Raw genomic sequence first — 24,795 nt, forward strand, 5'->3', positions numbered from 1 at the left:
CTTTAGAATTGGCTGGGCACAGATGGAGCCGGAGAAAACTCATGACCAATGTCAGGAGGTCAGTCTTAGAGAACTTGAAAAGGAGCAGGAAGCCCAGACCTCTACCCATGCACAGCATGAACCTGTTCTGCGCATCCTGTGACAAGCAAACTGTGCTTCAGAGAGACTCTGTTCTGAGTGCTAAGTTGAGCTCACTAGGGGCAGGTGGTTTTCAGGGGCCACTAACCAGGTGGTTCCCTGCTCTGCTCACTCAGAGATGGCTGCTTCAGGTGGACACAAGTGCCACAGCAGAATTCTGCCTTGCTCTGGGATCTGTGACCTCAAAAGAGCCGTAGTGGGGAATGGTGCCTTTTCTAGATCCTTAACAAGAGGCACGTAGTCCAAAAGGTCCTGGTTGGCTTGTTTAGACAACCCAATAATAGAATCAGCCTCATTCTTAGGCCGTTGCCCACAGACGATTTCTCTAATGCTCAGCTGATTTGGGGGCTGAGATGAGATTTCCAAAAATGCTGATGGTGCTCATTTAGATTGAATGTAGAAACCACATTTCCATATGCCAGGGTTCACGTGCCAGTTACCTGGATGTCAAATTCATAGACTTTCTGCAAATCTGAGCCACTGCCTGTGTGTCTGAGGGTAACGCACTGTGCAAGGAAAAAGGGCACATGAACAATGATGCCGTTTTCGTTTTGTCAGGTGACAGGAGGCAGCACAGTGTCCCTCTGTCCCACAGATTCATGCGAAGCAATGTATTCAATGGATGCTTGAGAGATTCTCTGCCCAGATTCTGGTTACTGCTAATTAGAAGATGCTGACATGGAATTAAGAAAATGGTCATTAAGGATATGAATGGAGTCAGACGTATACCTTAGAATAAGGCTTTTACTGTTCTAGAAACAATCTTCCAGAAGATGAAATCATCCACAATTCCCCAAAAATGTTTATTCATACAAAGATTTGAGAGTAATATTTGTACTTGTCTTTCTACCTCAGTCTACGCACCTTGGGCCAAGTCACCACGTGGCACAAGTGTAGCCTCCCCAGATGCCTCCTGTGTGGCACCGGCTTCCAGGAAGACCGCGTGGACACAAGGTCTCGAGAACTTAGAGGAGAGGAGCCCCTCATGCTCAGAGGCTGCACGGACCCAGGACCCAGATATGTGCACCCTGGCCTGGAAGGTGTCTAGCCAAATGTCCAAGGGGAAATGTGATCAAGGAAGAAGGCAAGAGGAGGGACCCAGAGGGCAGACAGGAAAGGGCCAGTTCCCACCCTTTGCTTCTGAGTTAAGCATCCCCAGGGGCACAATACAGTTGCTGGCCCAGGAACCATATTACATTACCTGTAATGACCCATGATGCTGATTGATGTGGAAAGGACAATTTGGGAAAAAAAAAAAAAATTGTCCTTAATCCCAGGTAGTACAAGATGCAATTCTGGGACTTTGTCTTAGTACCTGTCTGAAGAGAAATGCTTGCCTCATATGACACCGTCCAGATTCCCCAGAGCAGATGTGGTACAGCAATGAGCAAAGCTGACCTCAGAGCCAAAGTGTCTTCCAGTCTGGGCCCAACCCGGCCATCCTTTGTCCATCCTTTGTCCATCCTTTGTCCTTCCTCCTCCCTATGGTACCCAAGTCCCATTGCCACATGACATGTCGACTTGCCATCCTCTTTCTCTATGCCCACCACCTCTGTCTGCACCACAGAAAACCTGTGTTCCGAAGAGTTTGCCTCCCCTAACCACCCACACTTTCTTTACCACAGTGATTCTCAGAGCCAGCAAGAAGGGGAAATGTTCCAGAAGGAAGCCTCCATCTCGGCCATGCGCCAGGAGCCGAGGATTGTGGACTCCAGGCCTCTAGGTGAGGTCTGTCACTTGGTATCCTGAGGAGCGGGCAGTCGGGCAGTGGCAGTTCTCCCTCCTCTGTCGCAGGCAGGCCTCAGCTACACTTGCATGACTTCACCACCATGTTGGAGAGCTGCTCCACCTTGGGGGTCCTCCCAACATAGTACAGAATGGTCAGGGGCTCCAGGTCCTGGGGCACACAGCAAGGCGAGGCCGATGCCTCCGGATTCAGGGTGTTGTAGAGTCCTAGCACCTGGGAGTTGGGGAAACGGCATTTAGAGGTGGGAGAGCCAAGCCCAGGCCCGCAGCCCAGGAACACTACAAGCTCTGGTGGCCACTCGAAGTCAGGGCAAGTGTTAACGGCCATTGATGTTATGTAAGAGGATCTGTCAGAACACAGTTTGGGTGACTAGTTGTGGTCATCCCCTAAGGCAAAACGCAGAGCGTGCCTTGTTGAGGATTATCAGTTTAAGCATATCACAGTTATTGAAGGACTTTGAATGAATAAGGAAACTCTTGGCTGGTAAGAAAACACACCTATATTGGTCTTCCTTACTATAAATGATCACTTGGGTGGAACACGGTCTCACTAATGACTGCCGAGGGCCATTTAGGAAGTGCCACAGTGTGGGGCCCCAGATAGGATGCAGAGCTAATGAGCTACAGGGAAACTTCTCGAAGACTGCCCTATTGCCCGTTCCCCTTAAGGAAAGGCACACTTCAGAGGTATGGACTCCCGCTCACTTTCCCTTCCTGGAGTTTCATGGCTGCTTCAGAATATGCTTTACGTTGTCTCTCAGAATGACCTCTGCACATTCGAGAGGCTGCAGCTGTCAGAGTTCTTTTGTGGTGGTGACCTTTCTGCCCCAACAGTCCCTGCCACCCAGTGCACACATCTCTGACATATAATTAACTTCCATGGTAGAAAAGTTTTAGACAAAGCAAATACAAAGTCTGGTTGAAACCACAGTAGGGACTCTTTGGTTTTGCTGCTGAGATCCAACCCAGGTCCTATGCTCACTAGCTAAGAATGGCACTCTCCCACTGAGCCGTGTCCCTCCAGCCCAGGGGGAGGATCTTTTTTTCCAGTAATAGATATTGAACCCAGGGGTGCTCTCCACTGAGCTGCATCCCCAGCCCTTTTTATTTTTTATTTTGAGACAGGGTCCTGCTAAGTTGCCAAGACTGACCTTGAGCTTGCAATCCTCCTGCCTCAGCCCCCAGTGTTGCTGGGATTACAGGCCTGCACCACCACATCAGGCTCCCGTAGGAATTTGAAAAGGCAGGATGTTATCAAGTAGAATTAGGCCAGGGTACAAGGTCAAAACCTTTAACAAAGAGATTTTACTTGCCCCAAATTATCATTTGTTCACTTAACATTCAATCATTCATTCATTTTAACGAGTGGCCAGGTCGGCTCAGCACCAGTGCCCAGATGGCGTGCGCCGGGCTCCCTACCGTGCTGTGGGTCGTGTCTGCACTGCGGAGATATGGGCAAGGGCCGGAGCAGAAGTTGGCATAGTAGCCCTTAGGTTCATGGACCCACTTCCAGCCCAGGTCCTGTCGGAAGTCAATGTAGAGGGGTCGCACGCAGCAGTTCTCCTCCAAGTTACTACAACAGAAAACATTTACAAATCAACCTAAATGGAAACCACCAGTAAAAGCAATTTCACGGATGCCTTCATAGTTCCCTTTGGCCTCCTTCCATGCTACCTCAGGAGGTGGGCCTTCCCAACAGAATCCCAGGCTCAAGAGTGTGGTGTGGAAGAGACCAGGAGACATTTGCCTGTGTTGAACACCAGGATCTCAGCGATATAATAGGTATATATAAATGCCACCAAAGGAAAAGTAAAGAGGTAAAAGTGACTCTATCCCCTTTTGCATCACAAATCAAAACAGACATAAAATGATCCACACACAAATGAGCACTCACTTTACATTATCAGCCAAGTCAGCTTTGTGGAGAACGGCTTCCTAAGGTGCACCCAACCAGAAAGAAACTCAAAGATCATGCAGCTTGTATCCTACGACAGAGGATTGCTCAGACTAATCTAGAGGCCATTCAGCCAAAGCAAGGTGTAGTTTCCTATTAGAACTATGATCCTCAGGACCCCCAAATGTGTCAGGCCCCTCCAATCCTGTTGTCTGCAGAAATCCATTTGGCAACACCCCTTGCCACGTGGGCATCTAGCCTCCACTTTAACAGGTCTCTTCTGTGATCTAGACCTTGCTACTTCCAAAGGTAGCCAGGAGACAAAATCTGGCTTCTTGTGGGTTCCAAAGATGAACCATGGCAGAATCCATTGGTTATCTATGCAGTGACCACCCCTAGTGCCCTCTCCCTTGCCACCTCCCATCGTGGAGTCTGGAACACCAGATACTCACTGTCCTGGTCTTCCTTGCAGGTATGGATGGTCCTGTGGCCCAATAATGACCAGCCACAGGAAGAAGTATGCAGAGGGTAAAAAGAAGTTCTGACAAAGACGTGATTATTTATAAAAGTAACAGAAGGAAAAGGAAAGCTGCTGGCTCTTCCCCGTCTCCCCTTCTCTTGCCCTAAACAGGACAAGATACCTGGAGCTCTAGCAATCCCCTGTGGCCACAGGCAAGAGGATGAAATGCCAACGTACCACGCACAGCAGGCCAGCAGAGAGGAACGCCTGTGTCCCCAGCAGCGTAATTAAGCAGCCCTGAGCCTGCTGCCATAGGCCTCCCACGCACAAGAGACCCCCTGTAGCTTAAGTCACAGTTGCTTGCAGGCACAAGCACTCATTCCTCATTGACAAAGTGAGGCACAGGACAGACCTGCATGCCAGCCTTCAGACAGGTGGTGGCCACCCCATCACACCTCCCATGCCTTCTGTTCCCGAGTCCAACATCCCCAGTTTATTCAGTTGTTTTCGCAAGATGCAGTTTCTAGATCAAAGATTCTTCCACTCCATCGGTCCCCGATCCCACTCCATTCAGGCATCTTCTCCGGTCAAACTGACCCCATCCTGCTCCTGCCAGATCCCCACCTGCCCAAACCCCACCCACCCTCAAAGGTGAGCTCAAACTTCACACCCTTCTGAAGCCTTTCCCGAATCCACACGTGAACCCTTTGCTCTCGATTTTGAAAGTACTTTATCCGTCAGACCCTCTTCTAGCTGTGAACTTTTCCTACCTGTTAATATCTAGTCTGCAGGCTTCCTCATGCCTCTCTTCTACAGGAGCAGTCCCATGCTTCCAAAGAAGGGGAGAAGCCGCATCTCTCCCATCTCTATGTGGGAGCTGCCCAGTTATTTCTGAATTTGTTGATTCCTTTAGCTCAGATTTCCCCTATAAATGGACACCATTTCCCCAACCCTGCAGCCCGCCAGGGGTCTGCACAGGGAACTCAGCACTTCTTCACCAGAAACTCCTGCCTTAATCTCTCCCACACAAGCACACCCTGCAAATGCTTAGAACACGAAAACCATGGAGGGGCTTCAGCCAAGTGTTCCCCGTCCAAACTATTCTCACAACACTCTCCTCCTAGAAGTTCCCCTCTTTCCCTTCATCCAGGCCCCTACAGAGTCAGACTGCAGAAAAACACTGGAGCTCCCAGGAAAACAGGACAATTTTTGTAAGAGATTTCCAGTCTTTTTCCCTGGAGAAGTTGGTGAACATCATCAGAGACACTGGGCTGAGGGGCGCTCAGGTGGGAGGCCTGTGCACAGGAGGGAAATCTAGGTCCACGCGGGCCCAGGCTCACCGGAAGCAATAGTTGGTGTCCAGGGCCCGCTTCTTCCTCTGGCCCCCCTGGCCTGGGTTGTCGAGCCGGTGTGGAGGGATCATCATGAGGATCAGGTGAGGGTTGTGGTGATCCTTCTGCTTCTTGAGGCGCCCTAGGTCTCCACGGCCATGGTCGTCCTCATTGTCCACCCCTGCAGAAGGAAGGGAAGGTGACAATATCCTGTCTAAGGAAAGCAGAGCCCTTGGAGGCTGCTTCCTCACCCCAACCCAGCTCAGCCCAAGAGGAACAGCCGGGCTGTCTGCTAGGAAGGACAGGGAAGAAGTGTAGCTTCATTCTGATGTCAAAAGACCCCAATGTAAGAAAGCCACTCAACAAGCCATGTTCACTCTGCACGAGGATATTCCAAAGGGCATGGGAGGCTTCCTGGGAGGCTTGGTGGATCCAGGAGGCATGCTTATCCCCAGGCAGGTACCTCACACATACCTTCTGGACGTCAGTTTAGATTCTGAGGCTTAGAACCAGTTTCCTCTTACAATCTAAATTGGTCAACTTAAGGTGTCACAATTTAGGTAGCCTGACTAGGAGCCAAAGAAACAAGACTGAGTCTGGATCATTAGCATTCACATTGTGCTTATAGTTCTGGAAGTGACTACACTATAAAATTCAGACGAGATAATAAAGACTGTGATAAACAGCTTATCAAACACACTCTGGGAAGGAAGCCCGAGTCCATTGGAGCTTGTTTCATCTGAAACGCTGAACACGGCTGGAGATCTAGTCTGCAAACGACAGTGGTCAGCTGTTGACCACCTTCACCAGGGCGGGAACAAGAGAAGCCTAATTTACATCACAGGGACCTAGATCTCTGGAAGGGGAACTTGGTCTGTAAGATAAATGGGAGATCTAGATCTCAAAGTCCCTTTCTGAAAGTCCTTATGAACTAGGTAAGTGTCCATCACAGTGGGACAGTTTCAGCCTGACCTGGCTGGAGGGGAGGACTCTGAAGGGCTGAGCACAAGGTTCTGGGGTTAGGTTGACAAATCCTTGGCTTTCATTTAAAAAAAAAAAAATGGGGGATGGTTCTGAAATGGAGGCCATGCAGGTGAAGAGGACCACGTGGGCCCAGGAGCCGAGAGCAGCCTGTCTGACCACAGGGGTCTCTCCATTACCTAAAATGGGAGTACAGGAGGAAAAGCACCTCCCTGAGCTCCAGAGACTGCCCAGGCCAAGTTCCTGGAGAACACACCGTAGACCCAGAAGTGACTCTCAGCTACATCCCAACTCTACACAAACACGAGGGGCCAAACGCCCTGAGCCATGAAGCAATCATCCAAACCCAGGTGGATCCTGGGCAGGAATCAGGTGGGCCACAGTGTCTGAAAAGCTCAGGAGTTAGGGCACGTTCAGAGCCATCGAAGTTCATTTCTTCTAGGGAAGGGAAAGACAGCCCATTTGTTGAGCCTGCCTGGCCTTGTGTTTCACATTCTGCATCTCATTTAACTGGGAGAGAGGTAGCCTTGAACCCCTTTTCACTGGGCTCAGAAAGAATGAACAGCAGCCTACATGACTTCTCCACTTTTCTCAGCATCCTGTGGTCTTCCACATGCTGATGTGTCCTCCTAAGCCAACAGTCACCCTCAGGGCTTCGGGGGGAAAGCAGAATTACTCAAGTGAAAAATAGGGGCTGTCTCTGTGAAGGAGATTGGTTCTTTTTCTTGGGGTCTGGTAGGCATCTGCTCTTCCATAACCCTCCCCCAACCTACCACACACATTCACTTTATTACCTTTGAATTTGATTTCCATCACCTCGTGAATGTTTTCCAGGATATCTCCATTGGGCTGAAAGGTGTGACATGGACAGTGAATGCTGATTTCCAGACCCAGGTTGGACTCTGTAAAATAAGACACAGCACCCATGAGAAAAGCACTTTGCATGATGGGAAAGTGTGCCCACCACTCTGCCAGGGTGGGCCAGGGCCTCTGCTCCCATAGGCACTCAGGAACAGAGTTATGGATGTGAGGGCGATCTGGCTGCAACATCTGTCACCCCATTGATCGCCAGGGTTGATTCGGCTGATCCGGCTGGCTAGGCGGGTGTCCCCTTCCTCCCTCACCGCTCCATGTGCGTCCCTCCCGAAGCTGCGCGCTCGGTCGAAGAGGACGACCTTCCCCGATAGAGGAGGACCGTTCTTCGGTCAAGGGTATACAAGTAGCTGCGCTCCCCTGCTAGAACCTCCAAACAAGGAACAGAGTTATATGAAGGGTCACAGGAGACAAGAAGTCCTTCCAAAGCCCAGAGTGCAGCTCTACACACGTTTCCACGGTCCACATACTCCTGTTATGTAATGAACCACCAAACGGGTGTAAATAGTGGGCACCATGAAGGAGAATGGAAATAACCATCCATTTTCAAAGGATGGCATTAAGAGAAAATTGTAGCTTATCTACTCAGGGGCAAAAGGACAAGTATACAGAAAGGAAAGAAAAAACTCACACCACCTAAGTTTTGGGAGAGGAGATACTTAAGCTAACCCACTAAATATGGATGAAAGGAAGCGACAGGGACAGGAAGGGACTGGGAAGGGGAGTAATTGAAGAGCTTCAGAGCAGAGAGACAGTGATTCAGTTCCATTCAAAGGACCTCAAGATGGAAAACTGAGCAACTCTCAGGAATCCATGCTAGAGGGGGGTCCCCTGCAAATGAGATGCAGAACCAGTCCAAGTAGAAGATGCAAGCTCTTCTACTGAGCTGTGATTGTGGGTAGAGAGGAAGTGGTAGAATCCAGAGGCGATGGGATGAAAATCATGGTTACAACTGGTCATGTTTTCCCTAAAGAACAAGAGCATAATGAGGTAAAAATAACCTGGATGTTTCTTCCTTGAAATTCCTTGTTCCCATGATGGGAAAGTTGGTTGGCTTGCCAAGATGAACAGCTTGGGAAGACAGTTGTGAAATTAAAGAATAAACCAGAGGCAATGACAGAGGGCCATGACCAAAGGTCCAGATGACAGGAGCTCAGAGAGAATGAGCATGAGGAAGCCCAGAGGTGCCCAGAGCTTGGTGATGACATTCCAATGCAAGAAGGCCAATTCTCGTTCTTTCTCATGGTAGTTGTGGGAGCATCTGTTTCGGCAACCAAAATCAAGGAAGCAGGGAAGTTAGGGAATGAGAATGAGTGGAGGGGAATTTAAAAAGGGCGGGAGAAGTGAATGAAAACTGTGAATAGGGCTGGGGCTGTAGTCAGTGGCAGAGCATTTGCCTCACACACGTGACGCAATCCCCCAGTATCACAATAGGAAAAAAAATTAAATGAATTAAGTAGTTTTGTGCAGGGAAAATGAAATTCCATCTGGCATTGCATCCATTTGGGTGAGTAAGACTCAATTAGGGACGCTCTGTTGAACCTGGGTAGCCGCCAGTTGTTGCCAGGTGTTGGAAAGATCCTGAGGTATGGACCCTTCTGGATTCAGACCTAGCATCTCAGTGAATGGATTTACTGCTCCCTGAGGCCACCCTAGCAGTGTGTGAGCATCTGGCCTTGGGGCCAGCTTGAGGTCTTCCCAAGTCTGGTGTCCTCAGGGAAAAGCCCAGAGTCCAGCGTGGCTCAGCACCCTTCTCAAGGGCAGGATGGTGGAAGCTCAGTGATTCATCAGCATTATCAACTTGGACATCCGAGACCTACTGGACAAAACACAGTTCACTTCTTCTGACAACTCCAGAGCCCGGCTGGACTTGTTCCATACCAAGTCAGGGCTACCTCTGGGACACATTGACACATACTAAGCTTGAAAATCTCTGTTCCAGAAGGTTAGAGTAGGGAGGCTGACCACTCTGATAAGGCAGCAGAGACTCCGCTAGAGAGGACATGAACACAGAGGGGAGCAAAGGAGTGCCTTCTTCCTGGAAGAAGGAGTCTGAGTCGTTAAAATTTGCTGTCTTTGATACATGTACTTCCTGTTCGAGGTGGCCGTCCAAGGTGGCCAGGGTGATTTCTACAATTCTCTAAGTAAGAAAGCCAAGGTGCTTTGGTAACAGGTGTGTTGAGGACAATAGGGGTTGGGGTCTGGGTGGTCAGCATAAGACAGTGGCTTGGCTTGGCCAACAGGCTCTATCTAGGTAGAGGGCTCAGCACAGATGACAATCATCACCATCTTTTAACATTACACATGTATCAAACGCTGCTCTAAGACTTTACAAGCATTGACTCAATCTCTATAATAGTCCTAATAATCCCAGTAAGAGATATTATTATTCCTCATTGTACAGATAAGGATACCAGGGCTTAAGGAAATTAAATGGCTTGCCCAAGGTATCCAGTCGTAGGTGGTAGTTCCAGGTTTCAAACACAGCCTGTGTGTTCTGATGCCAGATCCCACACTCCTAATTGTTAGAGACAGGAAGGGAGAAAAGCAGGCAGCAGAGAGCACAGAGGAACGTGCCCACACATTGAGACGCCAAATGACTGCTTTCTTAGCGTCCCACCTGTCCTGGGCCAGGATGCTGGGAGTGCTCCCTGCCCAGCCTGCTAGGGGCAGCCTGGCTCCACATACTGAGAAGCTGCAGATTACATGAGTAACAGGAAATGAGGACCTGGGCCCTGCATCCTGGATTGGGCTCCAACTAGTTCTGGGACCCAGAACACAGCCTGCATAGCTGGAAGGCTCTCAGATGCTTGCCAAATGAATCCAAGGCCACAGGTGTGACCCAGTTCCTCATCAATCCGTACTACCAACTGCTTCAACCCAGAGTCCATTTGCAGCCTGGTTTGGGGCCATGAACTCTGAAGAGATTCACGAGCTCCAAATATGCAAAAGCCTCTGCTGATTCCCCTGTGGGAGGAGAGGGCTGGGCAGAATCCGCCTAAGTGGGAACTGAAGGTTCCAGTGAAGAACTAACCTCAGAATTGGCAGCAGTGGAGTGGTGGGTGGGGGACTCATAGGTTTTATTATGAAATTATCTTTTCTGATGTCTCAAAGAAGATGGAAATCATTCTCAGTGCACACTTCTCATGGAGTTCTGCAGCTGTGAAAATAAGAACTCCAAGTGCCCAGGGCTTCAAAGAATGCAGGTGGCGCAGATCGAGATCAGACAAGGAGGCTAAGAGATTAATTTCCCCGGCTCCTTTTTGTAGCCAAGCGGGCTCTGGGCTCTAAGCAGAGCACCGTCTGAGTCAGAATTCCCAACAGTGCTGCTGTCGGCAGAGCACACGGGCTCTCGCAGGCTTTGCCTCCATGCTTGGTAGGAGGGACAAGGACAGGGATAAGATCTCCAACCCACCATCTGCCAACTCAGCCACCAAATAAGGCCCCTTAGATGGAGACTGGAAACTCAGATGCCTGCAGAGCCCAGGCAGGTGGCACCAGCAAGCCACTTATGCCAGCAGATGGTGCTGAGCAGAACTACCAGCCTCACTCCTGGGGAACACTGTGGGAGCGTGGGGACCCCCATCCCCAGGGGCGGCCACGACTCATCTCTGGTGGATTGTTATGAGGAAAAATTTCAATTCTTCAAGAAAAGCCAGAAATTTATGTTTTATGTAAAATCTCCTAACTTAAAACTGTTGAACACAAGTGAGATTGAAAACAATATGCTGGTCAAGTAGTTTCTGGTCTCTGCCTTTGAGCTTTAATCCCTAGATTCCTCAAACACCAAGGACACGGGAGGATCCACCTGCCTCAGGGACTCTGGCCATCAACATGTGGATGACTGTGGTTTTATAGGAGCTAAGAATAGTGGAAAACTCATCATAAGAGGGAGACAAGGAGCAGATGGGACTGCCACATGTGACCCCCACCCATTGAGCAGTCAAACCAAGAGTACCAGCCAAGTCAAGGTAGAGAAACAGCAGAACAGGTGTCAAGAGACATGTGTACTGTCCTTCAGGGAACTCAAGTTCTAAGCCAGGCTGGATGACTTGGTCAAGTCACTAAACTACTCTGGGCCTCACTTTCCTTATCGGACACAATAAAAGCTTATAAAACATGTTGAGGGCTGGGGATATGGCTCAGTTGGTAGTGTGCTTGCCTTGCAAGCACAAGGCCCTGGGTTCAATCCCCAGCACCAAAAAAAAAAAAAAAAAAAAAAAAAGACTTTGCATAAAACATGTTGAAAACCTTGAAGTTCTCTCAAATACATTTGACCCTTAAAACATCTCTGTGAGGCTGGGTACAGTGGCACATGCCTGTAATCCCAGAGGCTTGGGAGGCTAAGGCAGGAGGATCAGGGGCTTAAAGAAAGCCTTGGCAACTTAGTGAAGCCATAAGCAACTTAGTGAGACCCTGTGTCTAAATAAAACAAAGGACTGGGGTTGTGGCTCAGTGGTAGTGCACCCGCCTAGCATGCGTGAGGCCCTCGGTTCGATCCTCAACACCACATAAAAAAAATAAAATAAAGGTACTGTGTCCACCTACAACTAAGAAATATATTTTAAAAACCCTAAAGACTAAAACTATATTTAATATTTTTTAGAAAATTAAATAAATAAATAAAACAAATGAGAAGGGCAGAGGATATGGCTCAGTGGTTAAGCACCCCGGGGTTCAATCCCTGGTACTAAGAACCGAACATCTCTGTGAGGCATGCAGGGGAGGGGGCATTACCTAACTTTCCAGGTGAGGAGATGGGAGTAGGTAAGGTATTTGGGACATGTGAGGTTTGACATGCCTATTGAATGCTGCTACCTGGATGACTCCCAGGCCTTTCAAACTTAATTGGCTAAAAGACAACTCACGCCCAATCCTGCTCTTCTTCCAATCCAATTCCTATTCCCATACACGATAACACAGTCCAAAAATCTAGAAGTTACATGCAACTATGCAGCTGCTCCTGAGTCCTTAAACCCATACCTAATAGCCTGTCCTGTTGGCTCTACCTTCAAAACACGCAGCAAATCCATGCACTTCCCACGGCCTCTGCCCTAGTCTGAGCCCCTGGTGTCTGTGTGTAGGTGCTGCAGTGGCCCCTACTGGTTTTCCGGCTTCTTCCCTTGACCTCATGGCAACCAGAACCATCTTTTAAAGTGTGGGTAAATCACCTCACCCGTGTCTCCAGCCCTGCTTCTAGCATTCCCGTGGCGTCTCCTCCTACAGCCTCACCATGGCCTGACAGGTCCTAAATCACTGTGCTCTGGGACACCAGTCTGTCACTGCGGCTGGAACAAATCAAACTGGTTTCTTCCTGTCTCCTTTGCTGGAGACTTCCTTGATCCTGACCCTGTGACCCCTCAGATCCCACTATTGGAACTCCTCCCTCACAGGGACCTTCCCTGAGCAGCTGCTGTGGGAGCACCGAGGTCACCACATGGCTCTCTATTTGAAACTCTTACTCATCCATACGTTTACTTGTTTATGACACCAGAATGAATGAGATCTGGGACCTCACCCGTCTAGTTCACTGCCGAACCCCCAGGGCTGCCATAGAGCGAGCATTCAGTAAGTGGTAGAGTGGATAAACGGTGGACAGGCAAATCCAGGCTTTGAACCCAAAGCTGCGATTCCCCTAATTCTGTCCTCTTCCCTCTCATGACAGACGAAGGGAACTGGGGTTACTCCTGAGATGCTCATGCTAAGGGTCCACCCACCTCTTCGCAACAGCCACTCGCGCACAGTGTCGGTGACATCAAAAGACAGCCACTCAGCAGTGCCCCGTGTGGGCAGATTTTTGCCTCCGATGTAACGTTGTTTGGCGATGTGCTCATCTGGTCGGAGTATCTACAGGGCAAAGAAGGGAATCAGTACCTGAGGCTGCGACATGGTGCCAGAGCAGAGGTCACCAGGCAAGCGAGAAAGCAAAGGCTTCTGAGTCCACGTCCTTGGGGTACTCAGGGAATTTTCAGTCTTCTTAGTGACATGGAAACGAAGGGTCAGGGGAGCCAGGATTCAGACCCAGGCCTGCTGAACTCAGCCCAGGGGAAAGCCAAACACAGTCGAGGAACTGGCTGGCCTGGGTTCTGTCCTGGAAGGGTACCTGGAAGAGCTCGATCCTCTGCTCAGTGCGCTTGGAGTTGGGATTAGGCACCCGCAAGACCCGGAATTCTGCCCGGAAAAGATTGGTTCCATTTTTCTCCACTGAGGACACGTTGAAGCGGAAAACCTTGGAGGTAATTCCTTTGGGGCAGACGGCCAGCTCGTCTAGAGGATAAAGCAACGGGGGAGAAGCACAGCATGAGTGATACCTGTGAGAACAGTGCGCTGCCAGCAGACGTGGCAAGTGGCCACAGTCCTACCTGCAACCTCCACAGAGGACTGAGGCCTGAGGCCTGACGGTGGAGACAGGAGGAAGGTTCTTGGTGATCCTCAAGCCACAAAGTCCTAAGTGAGGAGCAGGGAGACCTCAGAGCCCCTGGACGGGCACAAAGACTGGATCGCGACACACAATCTCCCCTCCCGCCACCGCCTTGATATCCTGCATTTGCTAAGCTTTCCAGCCTGACTTGGCAGCTCTTTTAGAAAATACAGATTCTCAAAAGATAACAGCAATCCCTCCTGGTGGCTTAGTTATCTCGCAGCTCATGGACTATGCGTAGGTGTGTTCATTCGGGCATTCATTCACCTGCTGAACCCTGGAGAGCAACGCTATATGCCAAGCCCTGTAGATGCTAACGCTGGGACGCAAAGAACCAAAGAACAGCAGACAGTGGCCACTGCCTCCCAGGGAATTAACATCCAAGGGAGGTCATTAATGCACGAACCCAGATTACAGGACCAGAGAGGAAGGGCCTTTGGAAATGCCAAGGAGAGGTGCAGGGGATGGGAGGAGGGAGAGACTAGGGCGTATTTGTGGAAGAGGTGACATGTATCTGAGGCTGGCAGGAGCAGCAGGGTGTGAGGATGGGAAGGAAAGAAACCTTGCATGGGGGACTGCTGGAGGCAAAGGCAGGGAGGAGAGCAAACCCAGGAGAGGAGGAACCCACAGCCGTTCAGCTGCAGCCGGTGAGTCAAGACAGCAGATTGTGCCCTGCTGTAGGGAGACCCATGTGTCAGTTTGAGAGGCTGGGTTTTCCAAGGGAGGCTTGGAACGGGGCAGAATCAAGTTGAACAGCACAGGGACAGAATCAATGCTGTGGTTTCGACCTCGTGAGGCAGGGTCTGTATGGCAAAGAGACCGTCTTGGTCCTGGCAGAAACACGTGTCAGGGGTCAGCTGCCATTGGCTCCAATCTCTTTAAGGGTCTCTGTCCTTGACAGGACCTTCCATGCCAGCCTCTGTCACCCTGCTGACCTCCTCACCCCTGCCCACCAGACAGAAGGCAGCACATGCTCTTTCCCACCCTTCAGAGCCAGATCTTCATCAGATCGGAGAGACGACAGAGAGAAAGCCCCTGTCTCTGCTCTGGCGCACTAGACAACCTCAGGATGTGAGCGGCATCGACACCCACAGAAAACGTTCTCCACAACTGGTAACCACAGCCAGAACTTGAAATTCAAGCTCCTGGACCCAGATTCCACACATAATGGACATGGCTGGAATGAGCTCATAATCACCCCGAGGGGTGGTTTAGGAAGTCACGGACAAGGCGGGACGGATCAGAGGCTGGAAGCAAGCAAATGTGCTACTGATCTTTAGGAAAGGATGAGTGAGTGTTTCTGGAAATTGCCATCTGGTGGGCCTGACACTGGTTCTTAGAAAATGAATGGAACAGATGTGAGGAAAACAAATGTGTGAATGCCAGCTAATGAAGCCCTGATTAATAAGTGGCCTTGAAAGAACAAATACTGCCAAGTATTCCCTAAGCCATCGCAGCAAGGACCAAACAGAGGAATCTGTGTTAGCAATCTTTTTCTTTTGGTTCTGGAGATCGACCCGAGGGCAGGTACAGGTACATGCTGAGCACACACTCGACCCCTGAGCTGCACCTCCAGCCCCAGGGAGGGCGACTTAACCTTTAGGGCCACAGGTTTGTAACTGGACCGTGATAAGCGACTGGATCTGCTGACCCTCTCAAGGACTGACAGAGGCGGGTCTTGAAGGAGCCGTCATCAGTCTGGCCTCAGTTATAACAGCAGCTCCAGTACTGTCTGCAGGAGAGAATCAAGGGCAAGTCAGGGCAAAGCTCACCTTGCTGTCAGAAAGGGAAGGCAGAAATCGGCACCTGTCAGGGAGGGCAGACCCAGTGCAGCCAAGCAGCAGGAAGGCAGACGGTAGGGAGGGGGACAGCGCTAACATGGGCTTAAAATGTTTATGGGCTTCTAATTCAAAAAATTTAAACATGGTGCACTGGCTAAACAACACTTCTAATTCATTTAAAGGTTAATCCATTTAAAGCTTAAAAACCATTAATCCAGTGGTTTCTCCAACTTCCAGAACATCTGAAGCCATGGCACCCTTAGCAGAAAACTATACACTGTGCTTCTTCATCCTGGCTACACATTTAGAATCATCTGGAGAACATATTTTTTTTAAATGCCGCGGATCCACCCTGTGTAGTCAGAATTGCTGGGTGTCTCAGGACACCCTAGTGACCACCCCTCCTTGGTTTCTTCCTGCCCATCAATCATACACCTCTGCCTGAGATGACTTTCTTTCCGAGAACATGAAGGCGATTTCAAGAGGTAGGAAGGGTCATTTTCTATCACTATTTCCAACAGAGTTAGAAAGGACATTAGGAATCATCCTGTGTGGCCCTCTTCAGATGAAGTAACCAATGTCCAGAACAGACTTGGCCAGGGTCACACGTGAATTAGCTGACATGAGTGAACTGGCACTAGTAAGCAATGCTCAGACATATTGTTAGTGATTAAAAAACAGAACTACCTGGGAGAGAAAAGATAATGTAAATATGATCTTGACAAATACATATGCTGGATAATAATGATGTTTTAAACAATTTGTGGAATGAATGAGTATAAATAAATAAGCAAACTAAATAAGTGTAAATAATACCACAATACATTTTATAGTGCTTTTATGAACTTATATGACCCTGCAATGACCCTTGAGAATAAAGAGAATATATAAAACTTATCATTCTACAAGTGAGAAAACTGAACATCAGAAAAGTTAAATGACTCCCAAAGCCATTCCTTTAGTAGACAGCAGAGGTGGGATTTGAACCCAGGTCTTCCATCCTCTCCCCAGTTATTGAAGCAGAGACTCTGGAACTTGGAGGGGACCTGGGAGATCATCCAGTGGAGAGCTGATGTCAACTACAAAATGTGGTAGAATTCCTTGAAGTGCACCTAGTACCAGCCTGTGCCCCACATGAGAGCCAGTCAGTGCATTTTGTGATTCTTAAGCCATACTTTCCACTGAACATGAGCATCATGAAGAGCTGAACTAGAGGAGTCGATGTTTACAAAGTAAATTATGACCAACTGTTTCCATTGCACAGAAAAATATAGATATCAATGGATGGCATTTTCCCTGTTTTGCTTTGGGGGGCAAGAAAAGAATAAGCAAGCAAAAAACACTGGGTGGCGTATTCGTGTTTTCTTAACTGCCTTTTAAAATGTTTGCAGCCCCCCCAGGCTGCTAGGTGTGCCTTTGCTTGCGCACACCGCTCCTGCTGGTCCAGTGAAGGACCCGGGTATGTCAGTGTGGACGTGCTTCTCCCTACTGCCTGTGTAGCAGAACTACCTGGAGAGCTTTAAAACCAGGTGAAGTCTGTCACTACCCAGCAATTCCGACTACACAGGGTGGATCCGCGGCATTTAAAAAAAATATGTTCTCCAGATGATTCTAAATGTGTAGCCAGGATGAAGAAGCACAGTGTATAGTTTTCTGCTAAGGGTGCCATGGCTTCAGATGTTCTGGAAGTTGGAGAAACCACTGGATTAATGGTTTTTAAGCTTTAAATGGATTAACCTTTAAATGAATTAGAAGTGTTGTTTAGCCAGTGCACCATGTTTAAATTTTTTGAATTAGAAGCCCATAAACATTTTAAGCCCATGTTAAAAGTTGAGAGATTTCACAGAAAGATCCAGATTTTCTGCTCTTCTGGGAAGTGGTAAGATGGAGTCAAGCTGGACCCACATTCCTGAGTGCAAAAATCAGCAGGAGCTGAGCGGTGGCTGCTTCTTTCAGCAGGACACTGGGGAGCCCAGGTCCCTCCCTCCCCTGGCCACACACAACTACTTTATCCATGACCCTGAAGCCAAGTGTCCTGTGCGTTTTGTCATGGTGCCTGGGCCATGGCTTTTCTTCCAGATCATTTGCATTACCTGCCTCTCTGTAAGCACTGCCTTGTTCACCAATGACAACACGGATTCCCCAGGATCACCCCTGCCCCCAGAGATTCTGATTCTATAAGGGCAAGGTGAGACCTGGGAGTCCACATTCACCTGCCTTGGGGTCACCCTTGAAGAACTGTTGCCCTACTGTGCACAGAACACGGGCACTTAGGGCACATGAGTTCCTTCAACATGAAAGGTCTTTTAATTTCCAGAAGAACAAAATCTATAGTTAGCAGCCAGAAAAGAAAGGCTAAAATACCATGATTTCTCTTTGTTCAGGAATTCTGGGTTTGCTGGCTGTCTCAGCACTACCCTTGACTGAAAACAAGACCCTTGAATTCTACCCAGACCCAAAGAATTCCAAGCTAGAAGATAAAACAATACCTATGATGATGATACCCCCCCCCCCCCAGCTAGGTTTGAACTAGAGATCCTCCTGCCTCACACTTCCAAGTCGCTGGGATTACAGGCGTGCATCACCATGCCTGGCTCCTTTGTGTGTGTGTGTGTGTGGGTGGGTGTATGTGTGTGTGGTGCTAGGGATTGAACCCAGGGCCTTGTGCATGTGAGGTAAGCACTCTACCAACTGAGTTATATTCCCAGCTCCCCTGATGATATCTTTTAAGAAGGACCATAAAGGAACTGGAAAGGCTGCATCCTATCTTTCCCCCACCCACCCACCCACCACAAGGTGGGTCAGAGCAAGACCCTACTCACTTTCCATAGCAAAATCCTGAAGAATTATAAAAGGATTAGTCTTGCCCACACTTCCCAGCAGAGACTCAGGCAAATCACCCAGATGTAATTATAAAACTCTGTCAGGTGAAAGGGTGTTTAGAAATCAACTTGAGCATTACAGATGAGGAAACTGAGGCTCAGAGAAGCAACTGTTACATAGTTGTACTTGCTTAATCTGCTTTATACTCTTCATTAAATAAAGGAAACCCTTATATTGAATTTGGAAGAACATTTGTGACAGCCTGAGTCTACTGGAAAATCTAATTGTCCTTGTGCAATCTGCCAGTTACTAAGGCAGTATCTTCTGTCCCCTTATACATGGGCTAACATGGGATTCATTTGTGTTATACATCAAAGTTTCACTGGGTCCTATAGGTTAAAAGTGGACATAAAATGTATATTTCACATATACATTTGTGCTTAACAGCACGTGGTGTGCATGCAGCACATCTAGGTTAGAGGCTCTGCTCTTTGTGCATAGATCACTTAACTGACCCACATCTCAGTCTCCTCATCTGTAAAGTAGGGAGATGAGATCTGGGACATGGCAGAGCCAGAGAACCAGCCCTCCTCTCCACTCTTACCGTGGTATCCCTTCTTCTGTAAAATAGTCCTTCTTTCTTCTGGAAAAGAGTCCTTCTTTCACTTTCCTCTCCAGGAAGCCCTCTCCCCTTGCCCTAGATCTGACTGTTACTACCCGCCAAGTGCCTGCCCACTAAGTAAGGGAGTGGCTGGGAGTGACAAAACATGGAAGAGAAGGTCACCTCATTACCCTGTCCCCCAGTAGAAGCTCTGGCATGGGGGCCCTGCCAGTGCCATCCTACAGACCCAGAGCCACCCCCGTCCACCCTCAGGAGTTAAGAACAGTCTTTCCTCCCTTGACACCTCTGATGACGGCTCCCTCTGGCTCGGCATCTGGTGGGCATTTGCATCTGCCCACTGCCTTCCATGTAATTAGTGTGCCTTGTGCATCCAGGGCAGGCTCAACACCTGATCAGCTGCAGAGCTGGCCCCAGGTCTGCATCTGCTCAGCCTCTGTGTCACCTCCAACAGCTGCAGAGAATCGGGCCTGTTTCCTGTTTGCACCTGCAAGCCTCCATGACCTGCCTGTGCCCCACTGGGCACTGGCTCTTCCTCAGCATACCGAACAGCACCTTGCTCGCTGTGCCGAGCCACCCCAGGCTCCTGCTCTGCCACCAGCAACCACCCCATCCACAGCAGTGGTACAGTTGGTGCTGCAGCCTGGAAGCTGCCCAGCATTGCGGGCCCTGTCCTGGCTTCTCCCAAGGCTCTGTGAAGCTATACGATGCCTGCTTTTAAGCACCAATGTACACGTAGAATGTACATTTTAAGGACACCTCTGTGCCCTTGAGTCTCAGCATGGAATTGGTGTACATGCACACCTGGGTAGCCTTGCACCCATCCGACCCATTCACTGGTCCAGGCTGGGTGGGCCATTATGACTCAGAATCCCTCCTCTCTTGGACTCCTCCTCCTGACGGGGCCCATGAAGGTCTGAGTCCTGCCCCCTTGCCCTGGATTCTCCTCAGACTTTTCCTGCTGGCCTTAGAGTTCCACCCTCTGAAGTTTGTGGCCAACGACCTGCCTTGTGTGACCAAGGAGCAGCCATCCAGCTCCTGGATGCCTTTGGGAACTGCAGGCCACTGGCAGACCCAGAGCCAGCCCCACCCAGAGGACCCTGGGCAGGGAGCTCTGGCTCTGCCTCGGCCTCAGCCTCCACCCCCCCAACAGCAGCCACATCCTAAGGAAGGGCGCTCCAGGCAGCCACAGGAAACTGCAGCGGGAACCCCTCGCCAGTAACCACAGGCTCCTCCGCTTGCTGTGGGCCAGCTCGGAAAGGGGCCTTTTGCACCTTCATCCAGAGCCGTTCCACCCAGGACACCCACTCCTGTTCCTTCTCTCCTGACAGGTTCCTTCCGACCCCTGCTGCTCACCTATGAGTACCCTCCCCCTGCAGTCTCCATCCCACCCTCCCATCCCCACTCTGGGGACTGTCCACCTCCCAGGTGGGCCTGGGCCCAGGTAGCCAGGGCAGCGAGGACACCTGCTGGTAGGGAAAGCAAACAGAGCTGCTCCCGAGTCTGGCCCAAGAGTGGCTCACATTCCTCTTTCCTGGGCTGTCAGTTTCTCAACATCTGCCAAATTTCTCTCTTGTATTGAGGTTTTTTAAATCCCCGTTCAGTAAACACACATGACTTCCACACGTGTACAAACACACACAGGCGTCTCACCAGAAGCTTCCCAGCTCCTCCGCATAGACAGGAGCCTCTGGGAAGACACACTCCCAGACACACGGCCCCACTGCCCCCACAGCCACCCCTCCCACACGCTCCCCCGTGACACGCAGACACAAAGGCCCACCAGCCCTCCTCCGCACGCCCAGAGCTGTGACCCTGCTGTCCCATATCCACTGGCCCAGAAGGCCCACTTTCCACACATGAATCTGTCTACTGTACAGCATGGAGTCCACGTTGCCTAAACTCTAAGTTCATGTGAACAGACGTGCAAACCCCCCTCCCAGTTCACATGGGTCACGTGTGTGGGGTAGACCAAAGGCCCAGGCAATAAGAAGCTGTCTCCTGCCGGGGCTGCCACACACTTGACAGACCTTCATTTGGAGCAGGTACTCTGCTTCCCAAGGGCTGGAAAAACTGAAACGGAGACGTGTCACAATGGGCTGTGAAAACCAGAGAGAAGGCTGAGGTGCTCAGGCTCTTGGAATCATCAGGGCTCTGGCTGGACACAGTGAGCCGGCCTGCCCCTCACTGGCACCCATATGCTTACCGTTACCCATACGGTCACATGCATGAGAACACATATGTTCCCCTGGGCGGCACCATGTGATTCCAAATTAAAATCAGTCAAGGATGCGATGTGAGTTCAGCACACCGCTTAGCTCCAGAGCTCCTGGTCTCCCAGAAGGGTTCCGTTCTTACCAGAATGGCTGTCCCCTTCCCCACCCACTTCCCCAGCCCCACCTGCTCATCACACCTCCTAAAGCGGATGCTGGTGAACCCCAGGGCATCCTGCTGGGTGGCCACTGCAAGGCCCCCTCCGTGGGGCTCCCTACTTGCATTCACCCCCTCCACAGCAGACACCCAGCAAGCATTTGGACTTACTGTGCTCCGCCAGCCCCTGGATCATGTCGAATTTATGGATCTCTTTAGCATAGTATTCCGACTCGGTGTTTTCCTGAGTACAGCCTTCCTCCCTCTCCCCCTGCATCTCCTCCAGCAGCTCCCGGGTGCTGTTGTAAAGGGCCAGGACCTGGTAGGGGACGTGGGTCATCACCGATGGCTCAGGGGGGCTGGTGAGCCTGAGCTTGCTCAAGATCTGTCCCCTAATGGCTTCCACCCTCTTCTTCTTGATGTGGCCAAAGTCCAAGGTGGTGCAAGTGGACAGAGAGAGGCTGACCGAGGCAAAGTTCAGCAGGGCCAGGACCACCAGAGCCCTCTGCAAGTGCATCTTCATGTGCGAGCTGGGGAGAGAGGCCAGGGGGGCGGCGAGGCCTGGCAAGGAGGAGACCCCAGCAGACGTGCAGAAAGAGGGAGGAAAACCAGGCGGCTTCCCCAGATCCCAAAGACTGAGGCTTGGCAAGAGGGTGCATGAACTCACTGCACTGCGAGAGCTTCAGGACTTCCAGGAAGCGCTGGCAACCCTGAGGACGAAGAAGCGGACTGTGGGCCTCGTAGCGCTGCGATTCTTGTCCATGTGTCTAAACAGGTTTTGCTGGGCTCTGACTCCAGCAGGCCAGGTGGAGGGCAAGCAGAGGGCTGGGAGGGGTGGCAAGGCAGCTGGGAGTGGGAAGGGAGCTGGAGTTTTTCCTTAGGTAAAAATAAATAGAGCGGATATCTGATATTGCCAAACTCTGCTTGGCGATGGGGAGAAAGTGGGTATTTTAAAGAAGGTGCAGAAGGACCATGGCTGGGCCCCAAAATCAAAATCCTCGCCTTGCCCTGAGGGAGAACGAGAAAAGAGACTGGAAAAGAAAAAAAAAATGTTAAAAAAAAAAAAAAAGAAAGAAAGAAACCAAAGTCAGATCAGCAGAGAGTAGGTGGGAAGAGGCAGGGCGCACAGTTGCTGGCCCAGCTAAAGGTGGGGGAGGACAGGACACACTTGTCTCTCGGGCCCTCCATTCATGCTTTGCCTTTTGTTTACACTTCCTCAGGGGCTTTCTAAATGACTTTGTTCACGCTGCCTCTTGTCTTCATTGGCTGGCATGTGGGGTTATGTGCCACTGGAAGGCAGGGCGGACAGGCCTCTGGAGAACAGCCCCAATAATCCACTTGGACGCCCACGGTCACCAGCACCTCAGCTTCTCTTCTCCCTCGGCCATGGCTTCTGTCCCCTGCTTCTCTTTAAAAAATCAAAAGCAAAAGGAAAAGAAAATAGAAGACAGTTCACTGCAGCCTGCTCCGGAAAGCGGTCATTTCTTGCTTTGCACGCTTCTTCCCCTATCTCTCGCCTCTCTCGCTCATTCCCTTGGACTTGACTCTCTGCTTCCCTCCCTTTCTCTCTCTCCTCTCTCTCTTCTTCTCCCTCTCTCCCTCTCGCTCCTCTCCCTCTCTCTCACACACACACATGCACACACACTGCTTTCTCTATTTCTCTCTGCTGAAATTTTATACCTCCCTCCCATGACGTCTCGGGTCTGGGGTGGGGGAGGGAGGGAGGGACCAGCGCACGCAGCCTCTTCTGCTGCACGATTTTAATGTTTTAAACAGGCACAGGAAAAGCCGAGCCCATTTGAAAAATACTTTGCGAGTCCTCTCGTTCGACGTGGTAACTGAACTTTTTTCCCCCTCTTGGAGTCACTCTGCTACACGTTGGCTGTTTTTCTGGAAAGTTACTCCGCCGAGCCCCCTCCCTCCTTCTCCCCGAGCCCCTGCGCGCTCTGGCCAGCTGTCAGTCGCTGCTCTCCGCCCGTCTCTCCCTCGCGGTCCCCCGTGCCCGGCCGCCCCTGCGCCGGTGGACACCCGGCAGGGGCCGCACGGGGAGCGGGACCAGGCAGGGCGGCCGTGCCATCCTCGATCGGGGTGACGCTCGGCCTGAGAGCGGGGCTGGAGGGGGGCCTGGGCTCTGCGGCGATCCTGGCCGCGATTCTTCATTGACAAGCCTGGAGTCGGCGGCCGGCTGAAGCTTGGAGACTCTCCAGGGGCATGGAAAAATGGTGGCGTTTTCCGGAAGACCGAGGGTGCCCTCTGGCGAGGCCTGGCCGCCAGTGAAGGAGGCTCGGCCGGCCCGGAGCCGGGCAGGCGGGAGGGCCAGGGCGGGGGCGGGAGAAGGGGCCGCCGGGGAGGGCGAGAAAAACAAGCCCGGGCGCCCTGGGAATCGCCTCCCTCTCGGCCCCACGTGCGTACAAGTGCACCTCTCCCTGCCGGAGCGCGGCTCCCGAGCAGCTCCGCGCCGCAATGTCAACCAGATGTTCGCAGCCTCCCGCCCCGCCGAGGGTTCCGCGGGGAGCCGCGCCAGCGAGCGCGAAGTCAGCAATTGGCTCGAGCCCATTTCCCAGATGGGTGAGGGGACGCTCGCGCTCCGCTTTCGTGGCTCTTTTCAGCCTGGAGCTTCTGGTTCTTTTCCCACGAGCAGCTTAGGAAGTGCAAGACACATCCTCTCCCTCCCAACACAGGGCTTGCGTCTGAGTTGATCACTGTCCTGAGAATTAGTGCTGCCACTCCCTCCCCCCCTCCCTCCGGCCTTCCTGGACCCTTCCTGAGAGTCTGGCTCCTAGACCACTAATTGAAGGGATGTGAATGTGTCCCCAGGACAGTGGTGGGTGGTTTTACAGTTGAGGAAACTGAGGCACAGGGAGTTGTTGTTTGTTGTTGTTGTTTTAAAGGTCAGGCTGCTTGTGAGTGGTGGAGGTGATATTTCATGGACAGGCATGATCTTCATGTGCATTACCAATGAGGAAACCTAGGTGTAGACACCTTCTAACTAGGGTCACTTTGCTATTAGGTGTCAGCACTGGGATTTAGACTGATTGCTAGAATCTGTGCACCTAAAGTTATGCTGCACTGCCTCTGGAATTTGAAAAATAGTTTTGATGTTTACAATAAGCCAGGCATTTTTCTGTGACTTTTGTCAGTGAACAAAACAAAGCCCTTACTCTCATGAAGCTTATATTTTAGAGGCAGGGCTGTGGCAGTTGGGAGACAATAAGCTAAATAAATATGTAAATTATGTAGTCAGATAAAAGATAAGTGGCACATTGAAAAATAAAGCAAAGAGGATAAGGAATTCCTGGTTGGGGAATGTAACAATTTTAAATAGGGTGATCAGGGAAGGCCTTACTAGGCCTTTGAG

At 50.7% G+C, this 24,795-nt stretch overlaps 2 protein-coding genes across 3 annotated transcripts in view; one reads left to right on the forward strand and one right to left on the reverse strand.

Annotated features, from left to right (window-relative positions):
• Ttll5 (tubulin tyrosine ligase like 5) overlaps positions 1-1,876 on the forward strand; it is a 266,244-nt gene extending 264,368 nt beyond the window's left edge. The window contains exon 33 of one of the 2 annotated variants that reach the window (XM_047540832.1): positions 1,764-1,782. Coding sequence is in view for 1 of the 2 variants with exons in the window: in XM_047540823.1 (XP_047396779.1) it covers positions 1,764-1,861 (98 nt within the window). In the remaining variant the exon portion in view is untranslated. Of the gene's footprint in view, positions 1-1,763 lie in introns of both variants that reach the window. The other variant, XM_047540823.1, reaches the window with a different exon arrangement.
• On the reverse strand, positions 923-23,583 carry Tgfb3 (transforming growth factor beta 3). Its single transcript, XM_047540837.1, has 7 exons — positions 21,609-23,583; positions 13,527-13,690; positions 13,141-13,270; positions 7,345-7,452; positions 5,579-5,750; positions 3,304-3,457; positions 923-2,098 (listed from the first exon to the last, which is right to left on the reverse strand). Exons 1-7 carry the CDS (start codon positions 21,958-21,960, stop codon positions 1,940-1,942), a joined length of 1,239 nt encoding a protein of 412 aa, XP_047396793.1. The 5' UTR covers positions 21,961-23,583; the 3' UTR covers positions 923-1,939.
• Between the last annotated feature and the right edge of the window lie 1,212 nt (positions 23,584-24,795).

Source organism: Sciurus carolinensis, chromosome 2 (assembly GCF_902686445.1).
Source record: "Sciurus carolinensis chromosome 2, mSciCar1.2, whole genome shotgun sequence".
Lineage (NCBI taxonomy): Eukaryota > Metazoa > Chordata > Mammalia > Rodentia > Sciuridae > Sciurus > Sciurus carolinensis.

Coding starts and splice junctions, on each gene's coding strand:
- Tgfb3 (XM_047540837.1), bottom strand. CDS start 21,960: ATGAAGATGCACTTGCAGAGGGCTCTGGTGGTCCTGGCCCTGCTGAAC. Junction 3,458..5,578: donor GACACCAACTATTGCTTCCG/GTGAGCCTGGGC, acceptor TTTCTGTTGTAG/TAACTTGGAGGAGAACTGCT. Junction 2,099..3,303: donor CAGACACGACCCACAGCACG/GTAGGGAGCCCG, acceptor CCCAACTCCCAG/GTGCTAGGACTCTACAACAC.